This window comes from Patella vulgata, chromosome 5 (assembly GCF_932274485.2).
Source record: "Patella vulgata chromosome 5, xgPatVulg1.2, whole genome shotgun sequence".
Lineage (NCBI taxonomy): Eukaryota > Metazoa > Mollusca > Gastropoda > Patellidae > Patella > Patella vulgata.
In genome coordinates, this window is record NC_065883.2 from 43,631,094 (window position 1) to 43,655,865 (window position 24,772).

The 24,772-nt window shown below is 35.8% G+C and overlaps 1 protein-coding gene across 6 annotated transcripts in view; it reads right to left on the reverse strand.

Moving 5' to 3' along the window:
- LOC126820274 (CDAN1-interacting nuclease 1) overlaps positions 1-21,849 on the reverse strand; it is a 214,832-nt gene extending 192,983 nt beyond the window's left edge. The window contains exons 1-2 of one of the 6 annotated variants that reach the window (XM_050548136.2): positions 21,695-21,849; positions 14,206-14,351 (exon numbers count right to left, since the gene is read on the reverse strand). In XM_050548136.2, the coding sequence (XP_050404093.1) occupies positions 14,206-14,236 (31 nt within the window). In that variant the 5' untranslated portion in view covers positions 14,237-14,351; positions 21,695-21,849. Of the gene's footprint in view, positions 1-14,205; positions 14,352-21,449; positions 21,616-21,694 lie in introns of those variants that run through there. The other 5 variants (XM_050548139.2, XM_050548137.2, XM_050548140.2 and 2 more) reach the window with 5 other exon arrangements.
- Between the last annotated feature and the right edge of the window lie 2,923 nt (positions 21,850-24,772).

Consider the following 24,772-nt stretch of genomic DNA (forward strand, 5'->3'; position numbering starts at 1 on the left):
GTCATTTGCATCAGCGAAATTCTGCATGAAAGATCAAATTCCAAATATATTATTACATATCATTTCAAAGAATACTTTATCATCTTTCAGAAAATATAAAAATTTTCCTGGTACATTAATATCTTCTTGGCAAATAACAAGATATAACGAGGGAGGGGTAGTCGACATTGAGGCTATATTAATATATGATGCTGTCATTTGAATCAGTGAAATTCTGTATGAAAAATAAAATTCTATGTATATTATAACATACCATTTAATAGAAAAAAGTATTATCTTTCAGAAAATATAATCATTTTCCTAGCACATTAATATCTACAGGGTGAATTGTAAGGTATAAGAGGGGTGGGTAGTAGACCTTGAGATGGTATTTATGCGGGATACTGTCATTTGCGGCAACGAAAAGCTATATGAAAAATCAAATTCCAAGTATAATATCATATACCATTTCAAAAGAAAAATTTATTATCGTTCATAAAATATAAACATTTTCCTGGCACAATAATATCTACAGTGTGAATTATATAGTATAAGAGGGGTGGGGTAACAGACCCGGAGACAGTATTTATACAGGATGCTGTTATTTGTGACAGCGAAAAGCTATATAAAAAATCAAATTCCAAGTATAATGCCATATACCATTTAAAAGAGAAATTTATATTTCATAAAATATAAACATTTTTCTGGCACATTGATATCTTCTTTCCAAATCGTAAGGTATAACAGGGGTGGGGTTAGCCAACATTGAGGCTTTAGGATGCTGTCATTTGCATCAGCGAAATTCTGTATGAAATATCAAATTCCAAGTATTGTCACATACCATTTCATAGAGGAATGTATTATCTTTCAGAAACTATAATCATTTTCATGGCACATTAATATCTTCAGGGTGAAATGAAAGGTATAAGAGGGGCGGGGTAGCAGACCTTGAGAAGCTATTTATACGGGATGTTGTCATTTGCGGCAACGAAATGCTATATGAAAAATCAAATTCCAAGTATAATATCATATATCATTTAAAAGAGAGATTCATTATCGATCATAAAATATAAACATTTTCCTGGCACAATAATTTCTAAAGGGTGAATTATACGGTATAAGAGGGGTGGGGTAACAGACCCGGAGACGGTATTTATACAGAAAGTTATTATCGTTTATAAAATGTAATCATTTTTCTGGCACATTAATATCTACAGGGTGAATTGTAAAGTATAAGAGGGGTGGGGTAGCAGACTTCGAGGCCATATTGATATAGGATGCTGTCTGGTCGCAGTGGAATGCAATATGAAAGATAGGCAACGAAACATACGCCCACAGCAGCTAAATCGTCCGGGCAGTCAACAAGTGTTGTCGCATATTTTTACTTCTTTCGGTAATAAAACATTTATAATACACTCATGAAGTAATTATCAGAAAACCATTAGAATTTGTTCGGTTTTTAATATCAAGCTCTTAAACTCTGTGTATCAATCTGAAGTCAATCGGATATTAACTTTGGCCTCTAGAGCGTCCACAAGATTTTTCAAAGTGATCAAGGGCCATAACTCTGGCAGTAATTATCTGAAATCGCTGAAAATCAATAGGCTTCTTCGTCTCATGACCTTAAACACTGTGTATAAATTTAAAGTCAATCAGATATTAACTGTGACTTGTAGAGCGTCCACAAGATTTTTTGAAGTGATCAAGGGCCATAACTCTGGCAGTAATTATCGGAAATCGCTGAAAATCAATAGGCTTCTTCGTCTCATGACCTTAAACATCGTGTATCAATCGGATATTAACCTTAGCCTCTAGAGCGTCCACAAGATTTTTTTGAAGTGATCAAGGCCTATAACTCTGGCACTAATTATCGAAAATCACTGAAAATGAATAGACTTCTTTGTCTCATGACCTTAAACACTGTGTATAAATTTAAAGTCAATCCGATATTGACTTTAGCCTCTAGAGCGTCCACAAGATTTTTCAAAGTGATCAAGGGCCATAACTCTGGCAGTAATTATCTGAAATCGCTGAAAATCAATAGGCTTCTTCGTCTCATGACCTTAAACAATGTGTATAAATTTAAAGTCAATCGGATATTAACTTTGGCCTTTAGAGCGTCCACAAGATTTTTTTAAGTGATCAAGGGCCATAACTCTGGCAGTAATTATCAAAAATCGCTGAAAATGAATAGACTTCTTTGTCTCATGACTTTAAACACTGTGTATAAATTTAAAGTCAATCGGATATTAACTTTAGTCTCTAGAGCGTCCACAAGATTTTTTTAAGTGATCAAGGGCCATAACTCTGGCAGTAACTATCAAAAATCGCTGAAAATGAATAGACTTCTTTGTCTCATGACTTTAAACACTGTGTATGAATTTAAAGTCAATCGGATATTGACTTTAGCCTCTAGAGCGTCCACAAGATTTTTCAAAGTGATCAAGGGCCATAACTCTGGCAGTAATTATCTGAAATCGCTGAAAATCAATAGGCTTCTTCGTCTCATGACCTTAAACACTGTGTATAAATTTAAAGTCAATCGGATATTAACTTTGGCCTTTAGAGCGTCCACAAGATTTTTTTAAGTGATCAAGGGCCATAACTCTGGCAGTAACTATCAAAAATCGCTGAAAATGAATAGACTTCTTTGTCTCATGACTTTAAACACTGTGTATAAATTTAAAGTCAATCGGGTATTAACTTTAGTCTCTAGAGCATCCACAAGATTTTTCAAAGTGATCAAGGGCCATAACTCTGGCAGTAATTATCGAAAATCACCGAAAATGAATATACTTCTTCGTCTCATGACCTTAAACACTGTGTATAAATTTAAAGTCAATCGGATATTAACTTTGACCTCTAGAGCGTCCACAAGATTTTTCAAAGTGATCAAGGGCCATAACTCTGGCAGTAATTATCTGAAATCGCTGAAAATCAACAGGCTTCATCGTCGCATGACCTTAAACACCGTGTATAAATTTAAAGTCAATCGGATATTAACTTTGGCCTTTAGAGCGTCCACAAGATTTTTTGAAGTGGTCAAGGGCCATAACTCTGGCAGTAACTATCGGAAATCGCTGAAAATCAATAGGCTTTTTCGTCTCATGACCTTAAACACTGTGTATGAATTTAAAGTCAATCGGATATTAACTTTAGTCTCTAGAGCGTCCACAAGATTTTTCAAAGTGATCAAGGGCCATAACTCTGGCAGTAATTATCGGAAATCGCTGAAAATCAATAGGCTTCTTCGTCTCATGACCTTTAACACTGTGTATAAATTTAAAGTAAATCGGATATTAACTTTAGCCTCTAGAGCGTCCACAAGATTTTTTGAAGTGATCAAGGGCTATAACTCTGGCAGTAATTATCGGAAGTCGCTGAAAATCAATAGGCTTCTTCGTTTCATGGCCTTAAACACTGTGTATAAATTTAAAGTCAATCGGATATTAACTTTAGCCTCTAGAGCGTCCACAAGCAATTGTGGACGCCGGACCGACGGACGGACCGACGGACGGGGGCGACGACAATATACGACCACATTTCAATGTGGGCGTATAAAAATCAAATTCCAAGTATATTATCACATGCCATTTGAAAGAACAATTTATTATCTTTCATAAAATATAAACATTATCCTGGTACACTACTAACTTCAGGGTGATTTGTAAGGTTCAAATTACTATTAATATTGTATTTCGTTTCGTTATATTCTGTGTTTTCTACTATAAGTCAGTATCGACGGCGACCAGTGGACAGAATTGATAACGTGATTAGAGCAGATCAATCCATTGTGCACAGAGGTGAATATTTTGAACTATATTTATTCTTGTCTGCTAGCTTTTGGTTACTTCTAGCAGACATTATCTGTTGTCTGCCAGTTATAGTTTGGGACATTTTACTTTTAGAGGAAGCCATCGTGCGTAACTACATGGACACAGCTCACCAAATATTTCTACGCCGTCACGAACGAATGTAGGGCAAAAGTTATTTTTAGTCTTTCTCTCCCTTTCTCTTTTTCCCCCCTTTTGCATGGCGATTTTTGTTGACTTTGTGGTATAGAATCGAAGAAAAGGGTTTGAAAATACATTTTCTACCAGGTTTTGGTGAATATTCATGATTTTGAGGCGGAAGGATACAAGACTTGAGAGGTTGGTTAGGCTGAAAACTAGGGTCCAAAATTGCATGTTTTCTTGTCTCTACTTCCAGCTTGTGTATCTCAAGTTTTCCATGGTGAACCTCATACGTGCTTTTGGGCAAGAGGTTGCCACATGTTGCTCCATCTGTGGTAGAAAGCGTTCTACCGAACGAAAATTTGGGAAAAAGTTAGAGCCGGTCTAAGAGACGAGAATTAACATTAAAGTCAATAGGAGCTTTTACGCGTGACGTACTTCCGGTGTCTATTTTTAGCCTGGCCTTTTTCTATCCGCATCTTAACATGGTAAATGCTAGGGAAAGCGGGGTTTTCCCTCTTTTTCTCTTTATAGAAAACGTATTCTTTAATGCCACTCTTGTTTTAAGTTGCGTGTAGCATTCGTAATAAATTACCGATTTCAAATCATGTCTAAGTTATTATTTTTTTGTTTTAATGACGATATACTGCGTTGTAGCAGACGATATATGTCAAGCTCGCACACGGCCCAGTTGACCGCAGTACGCAAAAGCATTACAAAGATGCATTGCTGTATGAAGCCGATTTATATGTTTTGTTTTAATTTTACTGCAAACAATTAATAGATAACATCTGTTTGGTTGTAAAATGCCATGAAATAGAGCATAAGAGTAAATTATAGAATGGGTAATTAGAGATGGTGACCTGCAGTTCCACAAAAGAATTATTCAAGACGATATTAAAATTTAAGCACGACCGTAGCACATCTAATAAAAAAGAGAACAAATAATAATCACGATGTATAGAATGCACCGAGTCCAGTTACATATTTTCATTCAACAGTTGTTCTCTGAACCAAATACTGAATTAGAAATTGATAAAATGGACACAAATGTATCGTTCTTCTTCTTGGTTGCGGCAAGATAAACTGATTGGATTAAAATTTCACTGAGTGCCAAAAGCTGAGCCAAGACGATTTATGTGACTACAATTAACAGAAAAAAAAACGTTTTTAAAAAATATTCAGATTCAACTTGATCGTCGTTTTATTCTTTCTGTTATTCATATCCCATCAATCAAGAAAAAATTTATAAAAATGGCTGAAGTTTTACCCCGTGCACCAAACAACTATTTTATCATTGGTAAGAGCCGTCTTAACGCGGGGAAATTTACAATAGCTATTGGCTAACAGCACGCATGCATAAACAATCTTATTTGCATATTGCATACTATTTATAGTATTATTAGCTGGAATTATTTTCAAGTCGACAGCCTCAAACAAAGACCAACATAGTACTGTGTTTTGTGTCGAGTACGTAGGGTCGTGGCATGCAGTGCTATAGCAGACGATATATCAACCTCGCAAAGAACTGTCCAGTCGGCAGTTGAATGTAAATAGGATAGACCATTTTTAAAAATCTTTTGTGTTAATAGTCCCGTAATTAATAAATAACATCTGTTTGACCGTAAAATGCGTAATAAACTTCACTTAATTTTAGTTCGGGCCATTGAGCACGGATCAGTCATCCACTTGTTTCAATTGGAAACGGCCAATTACGGGTCTGATAAACTTGCCTTATCTTTCCTATATCGAAGTTTTTGTAAATATCGCTTTCTGCCATCGGTCGGTAAACCTTACGCGTATATAGAAATGGCATTCAGTTCCATTTTATGTAAAAGAAGCTTACTGTACGACGGTATTTTCACAAAAAAACACACACTGGCCTATGGGTTTCAGTCTAAGAATAAGGCCAATGTCTGCGCATGACCGAAAATGACGTCAAAATGGAAACCCGTAAAAGCTCCTATGGGCAAATGTTTAGTAATATGTGGCCACATGTATTGACAACCGGCTAAGGCTTGCATAAAATTTTGGATTATAAACCGAACCGAATTGAGAAAATAAATAGTTTAGACCATCCAGACCTATTAAACTATTAAACACTCTATACATAGAGGGTCTGGTGGATCGAAAATAAAAACGGAAGTGGTGGCTACATTAAAATTTTGGAATTATTAAGTAAACGAAGTACGGCTACATAAAAATTAGGAATTTCCGAAACGAAAAACGGGTAAATTAAAAATTAGGAATTTTGAAAAAATAAACCGGAACGCACGGTTATTTTTTGTTTTATTGGTTCGGTTTTCGGTTTATATGTAAAAACCGGTTAAATCGAAAAACCGCACATCACTAGGGTACACGCAAGTTTCGTCATTGAACCTGCATCGATATTGCATAATATCGGACCCATATTATCTTTGCTACTCAGACCAACCCAAAGGACCTCTCGAACCAATTAAATTATATTATAAGGCTTGACTTATTCATTTTAAAAATATAATACAGACAATATGTTATTTATAATTAAATTACAATACAAAAAGGCAAATAATTTATAGGTGAGTATATACATAACTTAACAATGTCGCTGCCAGTAAGTACATATTAGCAAATATTTATCTTTATTACATCAACAATTTAATTGTTTTTCTTTGATGTGCTTCATGATGAAAAAAATACCACAGATAAATACATAACACTTTATTATTTCAAAGAAAACAGATGCATATTAAAAGAAACACAATTATCAATTTATTAAAACAACAACCAGGCAGGATATGGCCACATTTTCGAGAGATGGATAGAGAACAAGCTAAAAAGAAAGTGATTTTTCCTACATTCAGGAAATTACAATTCGATATGCGCAAATATCGAAAGGAACCAAGAACTTTGGGTTATAAACTTACATTTCAAGTTTCAAAAAAATCGGATAAAAATTGTGACCTCTATTAGTAAGTGCAGGGGGACTGACCTAAGGACGTAACGGTTCAAAAATTCTTGAACCGGTTAACTGGTCGTTAAAAACCTAACCGTAACCGGTTAACCCATAAAAATTTTCTGTGAAAATTTTTGTTGCATCAAAATAAGACTTGATAATATATTTTTATATTATTAGTATTACAGTTTTTAAGTTAACAGTCAGTACAAATTCCATTAATTCATTCATTCTTGATGTTTCATTTCTCCATCTTGCGCGCTGACAGGTCACGTATAGACCAGTTGAATTGATTTGAAATCATGTTGATTTAAAAAAAAAAAAAAAAAAAAAAAGCTTCACTTATACTTCATAAGATTAGTTATGAACTCAATATTTGAAAGCATACCTTTGGATTTTTAAATAAAATAAGTTTGATTATTGAACAACAGCTAATTCCAAAGGATTTACTACACGTGTTTCTGTCGCAAGCCATGCTGTATCCTATGGTACCAGTGACCCGTATGTCAACTTTGAGCCCATCGCCACAGCATCGTGCGCTCGAGTGATAATATACTATTCAAAAAAAGTAGGGGATATTTGATTTTTAAGTGTTATTAAAGTCACCTAATGAAACTGACGAAGAAACAAATGACAAAATGAAATGAAGTTCACATTCATCGATTTATTCCAAATGATCGTTAGAATAAGTAAGGCACAGACTGACCATTATAAGGGTAAAATGATACCCGGGGTCAAACAGCAAAGTTACCACAGCATCACAACCAAGTCAGTAACGGTTAAATCCTCCTCTGTTTGCCAAACAAGCATTGATCCGACGTGGCATACTCCTAATGAGACGTCTAAGGTCATTTTGGTCCAGATTGTCCCATTCCTGTTGCAACGCAGCAGCAAGTTCTTGGACATTGGCAGGACGTTGTTGACGTTGACGTAACCTCTGTCCAAGCATGTCCCAGACATGCTCGATGGGGGAGAGGTCGGGACTCAGTGCTGGCCAAGGTAATGTGGTGATGTTCTGTTGTTGGAGGTAACCTGTAACGATCCTGGCCCTTTGACATCTTGCGTTGTCATCCTGGAAGATGAAACGGCGGCCATGACGTCGTGCGAACGGCACAACATGGACTGCCAAGATGTTGTCCCGGTAGTACTGGCCTGTAACACGCCCTGCAACAACATGTAAAGCTGTTCTTCCAGCAACAGTGATGCCTCCCCACACCATAACAGAACCACCCCCAAATCGATCATGTCTGATGACGTTAACGTCTTGGAAGCGCTCGTTTCGACGACGCCACACCCTCCTACGTCTGTCCAAAAAATCAACAGTGAACCTTGACTCATCTGAAAACATCACATTGCTCCAGCGTCGATTATCCCAGTGTTGACGATCCCTACACCAACGACGTCTTGCCTGAATGTGATGATCTCTCAAACAAGGGATCACGCGAGGACGTCGGGCGCGAAGGTGACCCCTATGCAGTCGATTCCGAATCGTCTGGCCACTCACTCTCACACCAGTGTCTGTTTGAAGACGAGCGCTAATCTGATTTGCTGTGATGACACGATTTCTCAAGGCCAAGGTACGGATAAATCGATCCTGGGCTTCAGTTGTCGCCCTTGGTCGACCTGAGCGTGGTCTGTCCTGTACAGATTGTGTATCACGGTATCTGGACCATAGCCTGCTTATGACAGACTGAGAAACATTCATCGTCCGCGCCACAACCGCCTGTGTTGTGCCGATCTGTAGCATGCCAAGGGCACGTAAACTTTCATTTTGGGTAAGCCGACGCATATCAAAATTTGTTTTCTGGTCACTAAAACAATTAAACTGATGTTTCCACCCTGGAATTCAATGCCACAATGACTGTAACATTCAAAGTCAGAGTCGTGCAAATCTTGGGTTGGACCCCCATGATGATCCCAAGCATCACATGCATTCCATGCGGTAGCTATTGGTGCGTTTGGGCGTCACATGTAACTGGAAATGTTTCTTCTGTTAGGTTCTATAGTGACTTTTTTCGTAGTCATTTGCATATTTTAGTATTATGCCCCCAAAATCAAATATCCCCTACTTTTTTTGAATAGTATATAAACAATTTTACTATTATATCCTATCTATTTTGATATTATTTCATCACATCATACTTGTTTTATTTTGAGACCGTGTATGGAGTGATGAGGTTAATACTGTAAAACAATTAATTTGTCAATCAGTTGAGGCAATTTAATGCTTGACAGCGAGGGCTAATAACGTATATACAAATGTCAAAACTTCGAGTGGGATTTTACAGTCGTTAACTTCCCGAGACTTATCACAAATGACATGTGCTATTTGAAATAATTATGTGGTATTAGTGAAAGAAAACAATATTGTGGCTATCATTCCTGGGTTTGAAGGTCAGGTATCCTATGAAAACGAATACAGAATAGTAATTTTTTGAACCGGTTCAACAGTGTGACCGGTTAACCGAGTGACCGTTTACATCCTTAGACTGACCACACAAAATTTACACAAAAACAAATACACGGACAGGACATCATACTCAGGGAAACACAAACATACAATTAAAAAAAAAGTGAATGGATCCGGGGGCTAGCCGTAAGCGTCCACTGCGCTGTACAGTGCCGGGTCTGTAGTGATACAGACTTCACTCAAATTTGAAAACAATTAGGAATACAAAAATGAAATGAAATGGGGTTTAAAGTCCTACTGTTTTGCTCCGAACTGGGCTAATGAAGACGGGCATACGCCATACAGTGTGCTATGAGGGAAATTTTGCCCGGACAGCGGCACTACGGCCTACTCTTATATCGAAAATTAGGAATACAACCCAAAGAACCCATTGTGTAATGCCAGCATGAGTCATGATCTGCTATATGCTACACAAAATACGAATGTAAGCATATGTAGTAAAATTCAACTATACAAGTAACCACATCGGTGAAATGTATAAAAAAGTAGTCTAAACTCTAAATTCAATAAAGAAACGCTTCAGTATTCAATACATATAGGGTACATGTTCCATCGTCACAAAAAACACACAAAAACAAAACTGAATACAAAGAAGCAAGTAGGAAATGTAGACTATCTCTAGGGACAGCCGTCTGCTGACTGAGAATGACGTCATATCTAAGAAGGTGATAAAAAAATCACAATAATAAGGGCGATAATCCAGATAAAATAACGTTAAAAGCTTAAAAACCATAAGTTCTAGTGACTAATCGGAATTATTAAGTTATGTAATTGTACAATATATAATATATTAATATAATGCCCCACACAAGAAATCCACAACCTTAATATACCATATTTTTACGCTATTTGAGAACGAAGGGTGGCCATTTTGTCTGTCAGTTTTGGGCAGATTTCACGAAATTCGAACTAAGCCGTCCTTAAGGTGTAACAGTGATATAATAATACGTTTTTTTAAATCTGATAAAAATTATGACCTCTATAGGGTCCACAAGCTAAAAACGCAATTTTTCGTACAATCAGGTGCCATAATTCAGGAAGTTACGGTCCAATATGCACGAATATTGAAAGGAACCGAGATCTTTGGTTTATAAACTTACATTTCAAGTTTCAACAAAATCGGATAAAAATTGTGACCTCTATAGGGTCCACAACATTGATATACCATATTTTAAGCTGTTTGAGAACGAACGGCAGCCATTTTGTCTGTCAGTTTTTGGTCGATTTTCACGAAATTCGAACTCAGCCGTCCTTAGGGTGTAACGGTGATATAATAATATGTTTTTTTTAAATCGAATAAAAATTATGACCTCTATAGGGTCCACAAGCTAAAAAAGCGATTTTTCGTACAATCAGGGGCCATAATTCAGGAAGTTACGGTCCGATATGCGCGAATATCGAAAGGAACCGAGATCTTTGGGTTATAAACTTATATTTCAAGTTTCAACAAAATCGGATAAAAATTGTGACCTCTATAGGGTCCACAACCTTGATATACCATATTTTTAAGCTATTTGAGAACGAAAGGCGGCCATTTTGTCTGTCAATTTTGGGCCGATTTTCACGAATTTCGAACTCAGCCATCCTTAGGGTGTAACGGTGATACAATAATACGTTTTTTTAAATCAGATAAAAATTATGACCTCTATAGGGTCCACAAGCTAAAAACACGATTTTTCGTACAATCAGGGGCCATAATTCAGGAAGCTACGATCCGATATGCGCGAATATCGAAAGGAACCGAGATCTTTGGGTTATCAACTTACATTTCAAGTTTCAACAAAATCGGATAAAAATTGTGACCTCTTTAATGTCCACAAGCTAAAAACGTGATTTTTTGTACAAACAGGGGCCATAATCCATGAAGTTTTGATCCAATACATGCCAATATCGAAAGCAGCTGAGATCGTTTGGAGATAAACCTATATTTCAAGTTCTGTCAAAATCAGATAAGAATTGTGACCTGTAGAGTGTCCACAAACAAATTGTGGACGTCCGGACGGACAGGGGAGGCGACAATATACGTCCACATGAAAATGTGGGCGTATACAAATCGTGACTCCTAAAGGGTCCACAACCTTGATATACCATATTTTTACGCTATTTGAGATCGAACGGCAGCCATTTTGTCTGTCAGTTTTGGGCCGATTTTCACGAAATTCGAACTCAGCCGTCCTTAGGGTTTAACGGTGATATAATAATACGTTTTTATAAATCGGATAAAAATTATGACCTCTATAGGGTCCACAAGCTAAAAATGCGATTTTTCGTACAATCAGGGGCCATAATTCAGGAAGTTACGTTCTGATATGCAGGAACAGCATCTAAGAAATAACTTATCAGAAACCTGCCCTTCAGTATGTCCTCCTACCTGCCTGTCGTTAACTGCCTATCATCTACAATCTTTCCTCTAATATACTAGAGATTACTTGGTAACAATAAACAATAATTAATACTTTATATAAATTTCACAAAGATCACATGATAACTTTTGGCGTTAGAGCGTTTACAAGGGTCAACAAAGTGAAACAAGGGCCATAACTCTAGACGTAATAAATGGAAATTATTGACATTAAATTGGCTTCTTCGTCTCACTAATGAAAACAACATATATGAGAACTTTTGCTGTTAGAGCGTTCACAAGAAATCGAACCGGCGGACGGACCCTTTGGGCGTATAAAAAAATGACGTGAATTAGAAAGATTTGGAACTATTTCACGATAAGCGACAGTGATCAAAGTAAGGCCAAATGTAAGACTTGCAACGCTTCATACCAGCCTGGTATGCAATGATGAGCCATTGTTGATATTGTTATTATCGTGAATCATGTTAGACAAATAACTATTGTGAGCACCATTGTTTATTTTATAGTTAATAAATTTGTTATTACTTATCAGAAACAATTTAAATACAAAATTCAATAGCCTAATTAGGTATTGTTTTAGTTTGTGATCTTGTAATATCAGCACACATTGGAAACAGATCGAAGAAGGATCGCTGTAAGGTACAGGGTAATTGTGTTTATTGATTCTTGGGGTATTTCAAACTGTGCATAAATATGTCCACCATTATACATTTTATTATGTAATCAAGGTGATGTAGATTAGAATCCCCATTGTTATGATTTATTTGTCATAGTCATATTCTTTGGTTATCCAGTAATTTGATTGACTAAAGTTATGCAGAAGGAATCACTCGTTTTGCCATACAATTTAAAGAATAAATGCCTTATAAATTTTTCCTGTTCTTACTCACACTTGAGGTAATTAAAATTAATTGTTATTATATAAATTGTACATCAATTTGAAGCTCAGGTAGTCAGGAATACAATGAAAGTGTCAGTTTATGATTGTACTTGTCTATTTATGGTTATATTTGATGTTTTCCTGATGTAAAAAATCACAGTGCACATCAACAATTGAATAGGGGTAGCGCTCATTGTCAATTGTCAGATCCCCCACGTACTTTGTTGATATTCCAATGCGAGTGTTCATTTTCCATTTCATTGTAATAATTCTTTATAAACCTATTAGGTATGATATCTGTAAGATTGTCATGAACTAGAAGGTAACTTAGGTCAGCTAGTTTTTCATTATTCTGTTGATTTAAAGGACAATATTGGTGTCAATCATTATCACATGTGATAGAACTGGTTAAACCCGTTCCAAATATAATTTTATCACAGAGATCGTTGCTACAATAGATGAATAATGAAGGGTTTCAACAAACTGAAGTGACGAACGCAAAAGGAAAACACAAGTTATCCTTCTATGTAACTGACTGAAGTGACGAGTGATACCAGGACCAGAGGCGAATTTCTTCTCACTAATAATTTCTTCGAAGACCAAAAGTTGTTGTGTCAGACTGTGAGAAAATATCTGACAATTCAAATAAGAAATTGACTGTCAATAGACAAGAGAAAATGAAAAAATTAGAAAATGTTTGTGCATTACCATGTTTTTATTAAGTATAGAAAAAATAAAAACAAAGGAATATACAGACTATTTCTATTTTTCTCATGTTCTCTTATCTAGTGACATTCAGTTACTTTTTTGAAATGTCAGATATCCTCTCACAGTCTCACATAACAACATTTGGTCTTCAAAGAAATTATTAGTGAGTAATAGAGTTGAAAATATGGTCTGTATCTGAACGTTGATGCCGTTGACGGAGTCAAATCTTGTCTTAGTCTTATGTCTAAAACTAATCACATGCGTGGCAACTGAAATAAAAGAGCTGAGTGCCAAGCAAGAGAAAATGGTTTGTTCACAATTCGAATGATATTTTAAAGTTATTTACCAGATATGCTGATTTCTACCGATAGGCTACTTATTGGCCAATTACCGATGGTGAAATCGATAAACGGGACATCACTATTGCTAACCATTCCACAGGAACAGCTAATCAATTTTCAGATCACTTTTTTTTTTTTAAAAAAAACCCATTCAATTAACTCCAGATCAGATAAATTTCCTTATCATATACGCGGACAACTGTCTTTGAAATGCTTACAGAAAACACAGCTCATAAAACAAATCAGATTGCCATCAAGGCGCTAACAGGAACAATTGCAAAGAACAACAAATTCCTAAAAAAAGTGTTACATGTATGAAAAAGTGGAAATTATCGAATATTATAAGGCATACCAGAGCCGACCTTTTTGAATATTTGCCAGCTGATTACAGTACTTTATATCAAAACATTACTGGTGATCAAGCCCACAGAATATAATAAGAATCAATCTCTTCTGATAACTATAAATATATAATTTATTGTGCTATTTCAAAGTAATGGCTAACCTGTTCATGCGCAAGAATAATGAGTGAAGACACAATACATGTATTTGTAGCATTATATTTACTACTTACCCAGGATATTCACTGATAATATCTCTGACATCTCGTACAGAGGGCTTTAATGAGTTCACTTGATTAACTAACTTAAAGTAGATACTTTTTGGCATCCTCATGACCATTGATATACTTGCAGAACAGAATTTATGTAGATCTACAAACTAAATATTAAAAGAAATTAGAGAATCCTTAGATAAAAAGATAGGTTGCACTTGCCAGGCAACGAAACGTACGCCCACAGAAGCTAAATTTTTCGGGCAGTCAACAATCGTAGTCATATATTTTTACTTTTGTCGGTAATGAAACATTTATAATACACTAATATCTGATTAAGAGTAACAACTCATAAAGTAATTATCATAAAATCATTAGAAATTGGTTGGCCCTTGCTAACGTTTAATATACAAAACATTTAATATCATGGATTTAGCTGTTCAAATTATCAAAAACCATTGAAAATCAATATACTTGTTCGTCTCAAGACCTTAAACTCTGTGTATCAATCTAAAGTCAATCAAAACAATAGGTGCCAGTCAAGTCGTTCCCAAGCAAAGTCGTCCACAGTGAAGTTGTCCACACCCATTGATGGAGTCATCCACAAGGCATTGGTGATGTCGTCCACAACTAAGAATAAGACTTGTACACAATTTAATCGTATGGAAGAAATAGCTAGTACTCGTTGACTGATTTCAGATATAATCACCGATTTTATTTTATTTCAGATCGAATCACCGATGTTATTTGATTTCAGATCGAATCACCAATGTTTTTGCAATAAAGTTAATCGTATTGTTTGATTATTGTATCATCATTGATTTGATGTTAGATCGGCATTATGATTTTAGTATGTTTTGTTATTGTTGTTCACTAATGTTTTTGCAATGAAGTATACTAGTATTGTTTGTTAATTGTTATTCATATTTTTGTAATGAAGTATACTTGTATTGTTTGTTAATTGGCGTTATGATTTTAGCATTTTTGATTGTTTGATTAGTATTAACAATGTTTTTGTAACAAAAATATTGATTGTTATTTGGCGTTATAGGATAGTATGGCGGTTCAGCCGGCTGCATGATTTAATATAATAATATACTAAGGAAAAATAATGACAAAATAAAGGAATAGGGACCTACACAACCATTATTAACAATGACAGTGCACATCAATCAATTTAATTAAACCTGTGTTTAAAAATGTATTTATTCCTATAAATGGTTCAATTTGTCTTTGTTGCTGCTGGCTCTTCTTTTTCTTTTCAGGTAACTTTTATCTGTGGAGAGCCGTACGCAAGGAAAACTCTAATGGAATGCCTACAACTTGAACTCTTAAAGATACATTATGGGAGATAAGATAACGAGATGCAGTTCTCGCTATAATAGTTAAAAACTAGATAGTGTAAAGGTAATTTGCTGAAAATTTCAGTCAAATTGATCCACTATGAGCCGAGAAAGAAGCGGGTGAAATTTTGGCATAGTCTCGGTCATCATTACTAAAATCATTAATATAAACAGCTTAGTCTCGATTATCCACTTTTGTTGATTTAATTATCAACGGCCGTTAGCGGCATATAGGAATCTAATCCAGCCAACATCGAAGGCTAGCCTTGACATCGAGAGTTTATTATGGTCTGGATAAGTTAATTAATGTCTAATTGATAATTTAGATAACATTTCAGGCCTAAAGAAAGACTTGTAATAGGCAGATTTTGCTCTTGCATAATGCATGTTTAATTAATTTATAACAATATGGAACTTATTAGACAAACACTTTTAATACGTAAATAATCTATGGGTCTAGCTATGTGTTTTTTACTGTGAGCACTTCGCTTTTCCACATAAAGCCTGCAGATTCTTTTACCCCGCAGGTTTTTTTTTCTATCCGCTCTGATGACGCCAAACATCAGTCAGTTGGACCTCCTGTTTTAACTTTATTATGACAAAGGGAGAAAATGACCCGCCCTCTCTTCTCACGACAGCGAGTTTATAAGTTTGCTTTAAGGAACATTTGGTATCCAAGGACCTATTTTGTGTTTTTTACAATTTACAAGTGTAAATAATTTAATTAAATCAACCTGTCCATAATATCATATTCATTTATTGGATGTTAAATCTGTAATAAACAACAACAACAATATTTTATTCTTTTGAAATGACGTATTTCTCGGAAGATCTTGTATATCAACCCTATGTGTATATAAATATTTCGAATACAAATATTAAATACCGAAAAAGATAAATAACATTTGCGGGAAAACAGAGCACGAAAATCGGTTCCTGCCTTGCTCTGCTTATTTACAAGGGCTATCCAGATATATCAGATAAATTGAGATAAAATAATATTTTGTATCAATAATTTTGATAGTCAATGCCATTGTGTATACTATGCTGTTGATTCTGTGTCAATCGGATGATTATTACTTAGTTTATACGCTACAAACTGTATTGCCAAATGGAGAAAATTTAGATAAATATATTTTTAATATTTATTTACAGCTGATCAGAACTTTAGAAAACTAATAAAGTGTTTATAAAAATGACACATTTGCAGACCGAGTGGCTTAATGAGCAGTTTCTGCGAAATAAGCAAATCGAAACGGAACATAATATTATTCCGACCAAAAAACAATAGTGTTTAACAAAAGTTTCACAGTGTGAAACCCTAATAAAGATTACTGAACAAAATAAACGGGCGAATTTTCTTCACTAAATATTTCTAACCAAATGTACCCGATTTGGAGATTCCTGTCTACCCTTTACACGAAATGCAAGTCTTCCAATTTACGCAGACGCATCCTTAATGTTTATATTCTGAGAATGAAACAATGTCGAAATATGTGAACTTTACAAGAGAATAGTGGATTTTACCTAACTTCTAGGCATTAAAAGAGCAACGGGATGATAATTTCAGGTATGTCACCAAGTTTTGGCCGTTTAAATTAACAAGAGCATCGACAACGCTGCAATATACGTCCACATTCCTGCTTTGATTGACATTCCTGCTTTGATTGATATGGTACTTTTTAAAATGAAGAGAATGACCCATTTAGAATTCCAGCCCGTAGACAAAAAACAAAAAATTGGGCCTGGCTCTGCCCCTGGGGGTTGGGCATGGACCAATATATAGGTACAACCCTATGCTGGATCATTCCGTATTGGATCCAAATCTGTTAATAATTGCAACCCGTATATCATTTACATACAAAACAGCACCAAAAAGTGGGTGTGGTACCACCCAAAGGGCAGGAGAAGGGGGTCGTGCACCAACATCAATAGTTGCCGTCCTTAGGGTATAAGGAATAAGTATACCAAGTTCCAAGATAATCCATTCAGAATTGTGGCCTTTGGAAGCTAAAGGCAAATATTGGGCGTGGCTCTGCCCCTGGGGGTCAGACATTCACCAAAATCAATAGTTGAGGCCCTTAGGCTACAAGGAATACGTATGCCAAGTACTAAGTTGATCCATTCAGATAAACACAAATTTTGGCGTGGCTCTGTCCTGTAGGCGACACACAAAAAGAAAATGAGCGTGGTTCTGCCCCTGGGGGTTGGGCATGCACCCAAACGATAGGGATGTTTCTTGGGGTGCAAAGAAAAAGTATGCAAAGTTTCAAGATGATACATTCAAAATGCACCCTGTAGACGACAAACAAATACAAGAAATGGGCGTGGCTCTGCCCCTGGGGGACGGGCATGCACCAAAAACAATATGGATCATGCTTAGGGATAAGGGATAAGTATGTAAAGTTTCAAGATGATCACTTAAGAATAGTGGCCTGTAGGCGACACACAGAGACAGGGGTGACAGAAATATAGGTCCACGAATGTGGATGTATAAAAACTGAAGACATGGCGAGAAATTTTAGAGTCGGAGCATCTCTTGGAACAGACAGTAGGGCTCAATATGTTTGGTAAATGGACAGTAAGTAAAGATAAATACATTCTGAAAAATGGACCCTCCTACAATAAAGTAAGGTGACAGACATGGCATCTAACAACAGTTTATTTATAGCTATAGGTACGCTCGTATCTCCCGGCAAATACAAAGTTTTGAGAGGGATTTGAAGCAAATGTTTGATAGATTAATTGGTTTGAATATGTTTTACATCCAAATATATCATCAAATCACACAGTTTGTATGCTGGAAAGTATCTTTAAGTAGTTTATGTAACCTAATAAAATAAACTAATCATTTGCAACAACAAAGATAGGTTGCCAGGCAGTCAACATGAGTTGTCGCATATTTTTACTTTTGTTGGTAATGAAACATTTATAATACACTAAAATCATTAAGTATGGGGGTGCGGGGGAGGGGGGGGGGGGGTGTAACATGGGAATGAGGGTAACATGGGCCACAGCCCTGACAAGCTTGTCATATGACATTTCTTTCAAATGTTACTTGCCAAGACCTCTAAATCCTCTAAACATGTGTTACACATCACAACAAGTTCACAGATACATTACACAAATACACAAAAAAGCTCAGTATTTTAAAAATTTTCTGCATTAAAAGTTTTTGGGGGGTTGAAGACCATCAGTCCATTTCATGAAACATTTACCTGTAAAGAAAATCTCTTCTGAGCATCAAATTAGATTTTGACTGTTAGGCTCTAGCCTGTAGTAACAGGAATAGAACTCATGGTCTATCTTTATGAAATTTTGATTTACATGTATCTAATCTTTGTCACTTGGGGTAATATGGCACATGCAAATTGGGGTGATATGAGCCATGGTTCATATTCCGCCCTAATCATTTAAAATAAATTGTCCACAGAATCTTCACAAATTAAAATGGGTTTGTCCGTCTGTCCATCACACTTTTTGGGACACAATAACTCTTCTTCTAATTGAGCTAGAATGTTCAAACTTGGTGTAGGTGTTTATGAGGTCAATGCCTTGATGGAGTTCGAAGAAGAGCATTTTCTGCTTAGGCTAAGCAGAGATAAGCAATTTGATTGGTTGATGCTTTTGGGCATAATAACTTTAGTTCTAATTTAGTGAGAGTGAGGATACTTTATCACAACAATACCTTGACTAAGTTTGATAATAAGTACTTCCTGCTCAGGGTAAGCAGAGCGATAAGCAATTTGATTGGCCGAGACTTTGGAACACAGTAACTCTACTTCTAATTGAGGTAGAATGTTCAAACTTGGTGTAGGTGTTCATTAGGTGAATGCCTTGATCTAGTTCGATGATAAACATTGTCTGCTTACGGTGAGCAGAGATAAGCAATCTGATTGGCTGATGTTTTGGGGCACGATAACTTTTGTTATAATTAAGTGAGAGTCATGAAACTCCTGAGTATAGATTCATTATATCATCACCTTGACTAAGTTCGATGATGAGAATTATCTGCTTAGGCTAAGGAGAGATAAGCAATTTGATTTGTCAAGACTTTGGAACATAACAACTCTGCTTTTAATTGAGGTAAAATGTTTAAACTTGATGTAGATGTTCATTAGGTGAATGTCTTGACTGAGTTCAATTATTAACATTTCGAGCTAAAGCTAAGCAGAACTAAGCAACGTCATTGGTCAATGTTTTAGGACAAGATAACTTTGATTCTATCTGATAGAGAGTGATGAAACTTAGTGTATAGTTGATAATCAGTATGATTGCTTGATACTTTTGAAAAAATAAATGTGCGATAAATTAAAATGTGTCATCTATTTATTTTGGGATTTCGGCGGGGACATCAGCCTCACTGTTAGCTTGTTTGTGAATAATTTGTAGAATAAATCATATAATATAAGCTAAAATCATTTTTAGCAATTTTATTTTATTTGTTTTAGAAGCATTATAATGACTATACGGGGAACGGGGGTAATGATTCGATAAACTAAACCTGTATCTTTCAATTGAAACTGCCCTCTAAATTTGTCATTTTGTTCTGTAAGCAGAGTCAGAAATCTGTAAAATGCTGTCAGCCCATATTACCCTATCGAAGTCAGGTACCTGTAATATGGGCCATCACCCATTATTTTTCAAGCCCTATAGCAAAAAATTAGCAACAATTATATATATATTATGATAATATGGTCTCTAAAGCATCCACAAGATTTTTAAAAGTGATCAAGGGCCATAACTCAGGCAGTAATTATTGGAAATTGCTGAAAATCAATAGAGTTCTTCGTCTCATGACCGACCTTAAACACTGTGTATAAATTTAAAGTCAATTGGATATTAACCTTAGCCTCTAGAGCGTCCACAAGATTTTTCAAAGTGATCAAGGGCCATAACTCAGGCAGTAATTATTGGAAATCGCTCATGACCTTAAACACTGTGTATAAATTTAAAGTCAATTAGATATTAACTTTAGCCTCTAGAGCGTCCACAAGATTTTTCAAAGTGATCAAGGGCCATAACTCAGGCATTAATTATTGGAAATCGCTCATGACCTTAAACACTGTGTATAAATTTAAAGTCAATTAGATATTAACTTTAGCCTCTACTACATGTAGAGCGTCCACAAGAATTCAAATGCTTAAAATCTTACACTCTAAAAGAGTGCCTCCTATATGGTAGGGTTGCCTACCATAAAAAAATATCTCTAAATATCTCGACAATTAGACCACAACAGAGGCTGTGGAGCGGTTTCCGAAGTGTGGGGTGTGATAATTGAGGGACGCGAGAGCGTGCTGCTTCAGGCGCCGGAAGCTTCAATCATGGGGTTTGGAGCCCGTTTTAGGGCCCCAGGAAAATTGTGAAATTTTTTGCATTTTGAGTGACTTATTAATACGGAAACGTCGCCAAGATAAACCTGGGACACTATATGTTTATATGTTTTCAAAGTGAATCCCCCCAGGGATTTAAAGTACATTTATTATTAATATTATTATTAATGTAAAATATTTGTAAATAAAAAAGATCTTAAGTGGGAATTCCGATATGTTGAAAGTGAATTCAGGTGTTTATATGTTTTCAATGTGATTTCGGTGACTTTATGTGTTTTAAAGTAATTCAATATTAATTAATATTAATTCAAAATATAAGTAAATAGGAAGATTTTACGGGCGAATTCTGATATCTTCAAAGTGAATTCCGGTGATTGTAAATGAATTCCGGTGATTAGTTATTATAGACGTCATTGCATGATAGCCTATGTATATTTGTTTCAATATTAAATATCTGCAGATATAAAATTCGTCACAGTCCAATACATTGGCTTGGCCAAATAGGCTATTATGTTGAAAATCACATAACTAAGCCGAAGAATTCACTTTAAAACCAACTGGCAACTAATAACAGTAGCACTTGACAAACCTCGGGATTCCGATACTCTACATCTACGGGGTGTTCGGTTGTCAGCCTGGAACGCAGACGGCAAACCTCAGAAGATTCCAGTACCCTGTATATCTACTCCAGGGTGCCTTGAGGTTTCGCTCACACGTAACCTCAAGGTTCTTTAAGCCGTCCTTTTTTGGAGCGATGGGCCACTGAATTGTTGGCGCATCAAATACCCACGAGCTGAAAGGCATCAGTCGATAAATTCTAAATGCATGTCCTACCTTATTGTGTTATCCACCTCTGAACAACAATAACACTTACTGACAAACAAACGTTGTTCAGTGAAACAGGTTTATCCAATATCACATACACCAGCATTTCTTTCAGTCGCCATGTTGGGATAGTTTTACCTTTTTATGACGCCATATCCTCCGCATTAAAATTTGAGGACCCCTATTTTACCCGAAACGAAGTGTATTTTTGAACAATATTTTTATGGATTGCGTATAATAATGTACTGTTTTTGTAGAGGTTTTATATCGGGATAGAAGACGATGTTTGTTGAAGAATAATTAGGTCGCTCTTCACACGTAGTTTAAAATACACAACGTCCATTGAGAACTTGATAATTATTTGTTGCATGATTAATTAGTATTAGTAGGCCTAGATCATGATCAGTGCTTGAAATGAGGATTCTTCTACAACGGCACCAAAAATTTATAAATGCCGTAGCAAAAATTAGCTGACAAGGCACGGCCGCCTTTTTTCATATTGAACAAATATACTGTAACAGTTGTCATTTTCCGTCACTGAACGTGCAATTTTTATATTTGTAGATAGATAAACGGCCCGTGCAATGATTTTCCGTGTCAATTAATCTGGTTCTAATTGCGTTTGGTGGTACTGTCATAAGTATAAAATTTACAGATTCCTCTTGGAGTAATAAAGTCATCGAAATTTGTTTTCCTTTCGATCCTTTAGTTATTCGTGTTCCCAATGGTTGCCTTCATCAACCATAACTAAAATTGATTCATCAAATTTCCCACGGCTCTGCCATAACCTTCTTTAATAAGGGCACTAGTTTAGAAAGTGAGCATTCTTATGAAAAAATGAACTATAAGGGTAGGCTTGGGACACTATTTACAACTAAATCTTGCATTTCTGAATTATTGACCTAATCCCAAGCACAGCCGCCCCTGAACGACTGTATGATATATCGAAAAGTTATTACCTATGCATTTCATACGTCTACATGTATATAAAAGGCATAACTTTTTGATACGTGTACACGTGGACAACGGCGCAATTTGGGCTATTTTTATTACCGTGGCAGTCCGTGTTTGCTTCAGCTTTTACTTTTTACGACAGTTTTGCCGTTATGCCGTGGTAAATTCTAGCATAGGCGGTATGATTGAGATTATTATTTATAAAATGTTATTAAGTTCATTACAATATAAATCCTTAAATTTGTCGGCGTTCGTAGAATGTTTCATCGCTACCGGTTGATTATGACTCACCCTACCTGCAGAGAAGTGACTCTGACACAGTGAATAGCCATGATATCCATATGACGTTATCTAAACGTCACAGGTCATGAGGTCACATCAACAAACAAATGTAAACACCATCATTTTGATCATTATCAACATTACAAGACATAATGTTACATTGTAAACAATAGCCTTCTTGCAGCCATTAGGACTGTATAATCCGTACAGAACGTCTTATCGCTTCTTCCAATGATTTTTCACAAAAATAACATCTACAACTCTAGATTTGACGTCGGCATATTGGCACTATTTTGTGCTTCGGTCGTGTCTATTTCAGATATACACAATCAATTCTGTTAATGTTTTTAGCGTGGGGATTGACTAAAAGTTAATTTATTTCAGTTCTAAACAAAAATTTAAAACTTTAACGCAATTTTAAAAAAATAGCCAAATTTTGGCTGGGATTACTGAGCAAAATGGCCATTCACTGTATACGTGCGAAAAAAAAGCCAGCTACCATTTAATTTTCGTACGTTAGTTACGTACGAGCTTCTGTCTTGTCAATGTCACGTGACATTTTCCCGCTTTTTCTATCTTAGAGTTGAAAATATCTATAATAAAGCATTGAGTCTTGTATCACACACACGGCAACTAAAATAAAATTGTTGTTCTTAGCGTTTAACGTCCGCTTCCACCGAAGGTGATATCGCAGACAAGTTCATTTTAATGATCTTAGCGCACGCGCAGGGGTCTTTGCTGTGGGAGGAAATCGGAGTACCCGGAGTAAACCCACGAGGTAGAGAAGGCGCCCCTATCTCCAAGCCACATACGCTCACACCTGGGATCGAAACCACAGCCGCAAGCCAGAGGTGACCGGCCAACTAGAGGTCGAAGCGTGACACTCTAGACCACTAGGCCATCCCAACCCCCCTCCTAAAAAAATAAAATAAAAGGGCCGAGTGCCATTTTAAGTAAGAGACTAGAGAGAATGCTTTGTTCACAATTTGAATAATATTTTATGAGAATATTTATTGGCTGCCGAGTCATTTTGAACAGATATCGGCTACGCAAATATCGATAAAATTTCTTCCGATAGGCCACTCATCGGCCAATTAGGCTACTGAATAGTGAAACCGATAATCGGACCATCACTAAAAATAAATTTAAAATGATCGCCTTCGAATTATAGTCTCATGATTTTGTTTCGTTTAAAGAATTCCGTTCGTAATGTGCACCATGCCAGATTTCAACTTTCGTCAATGTAGGTCATTTCCTGTTTCACTGTGTTTTGTTGCATGTAGGCGAAGACATTTGTGAAATCTCTTAAAATAGACAGCAAAAAATATTTTTCGGAACATACCCACATAACAATATGATGTTAATTTTACGTTACATTTACGTAAAAATGGTCAGTCAGTTTACCATCATTTTGCTCATCTTTTTAACGATAATTTTACGTCAGGAAATGACGTTAATCTAACGTAAACTTTACGTCATTTTTACGTTATATTTACGTCATTTTCTGACGTAAATCTAACGTAAACTTTACGTCATTTTCTGACGTAAATCTAACGTAAAATTTGCGTAAAGTTTACGTCATTTTCGTTAGATTTACGTCAGAAAATGACGTAAACTTTACGCTAGATTTACGTCAGAAAATGATGTAAATATAACGTAAAAATGACGTAAACTTTACGCTAGATAAACGTCATTTCCTGACGTTAAATTTTTGTTAAAAGGATGAGCAAAATGATGGATATCTAACCGATCATTATAATGTAAATCTAACATTAAATTAACATCATTTACGGATGCAATTCTAAAGTCAAATTTTGATGAGCATTAAAACCTTCAAAATTATTCATTATT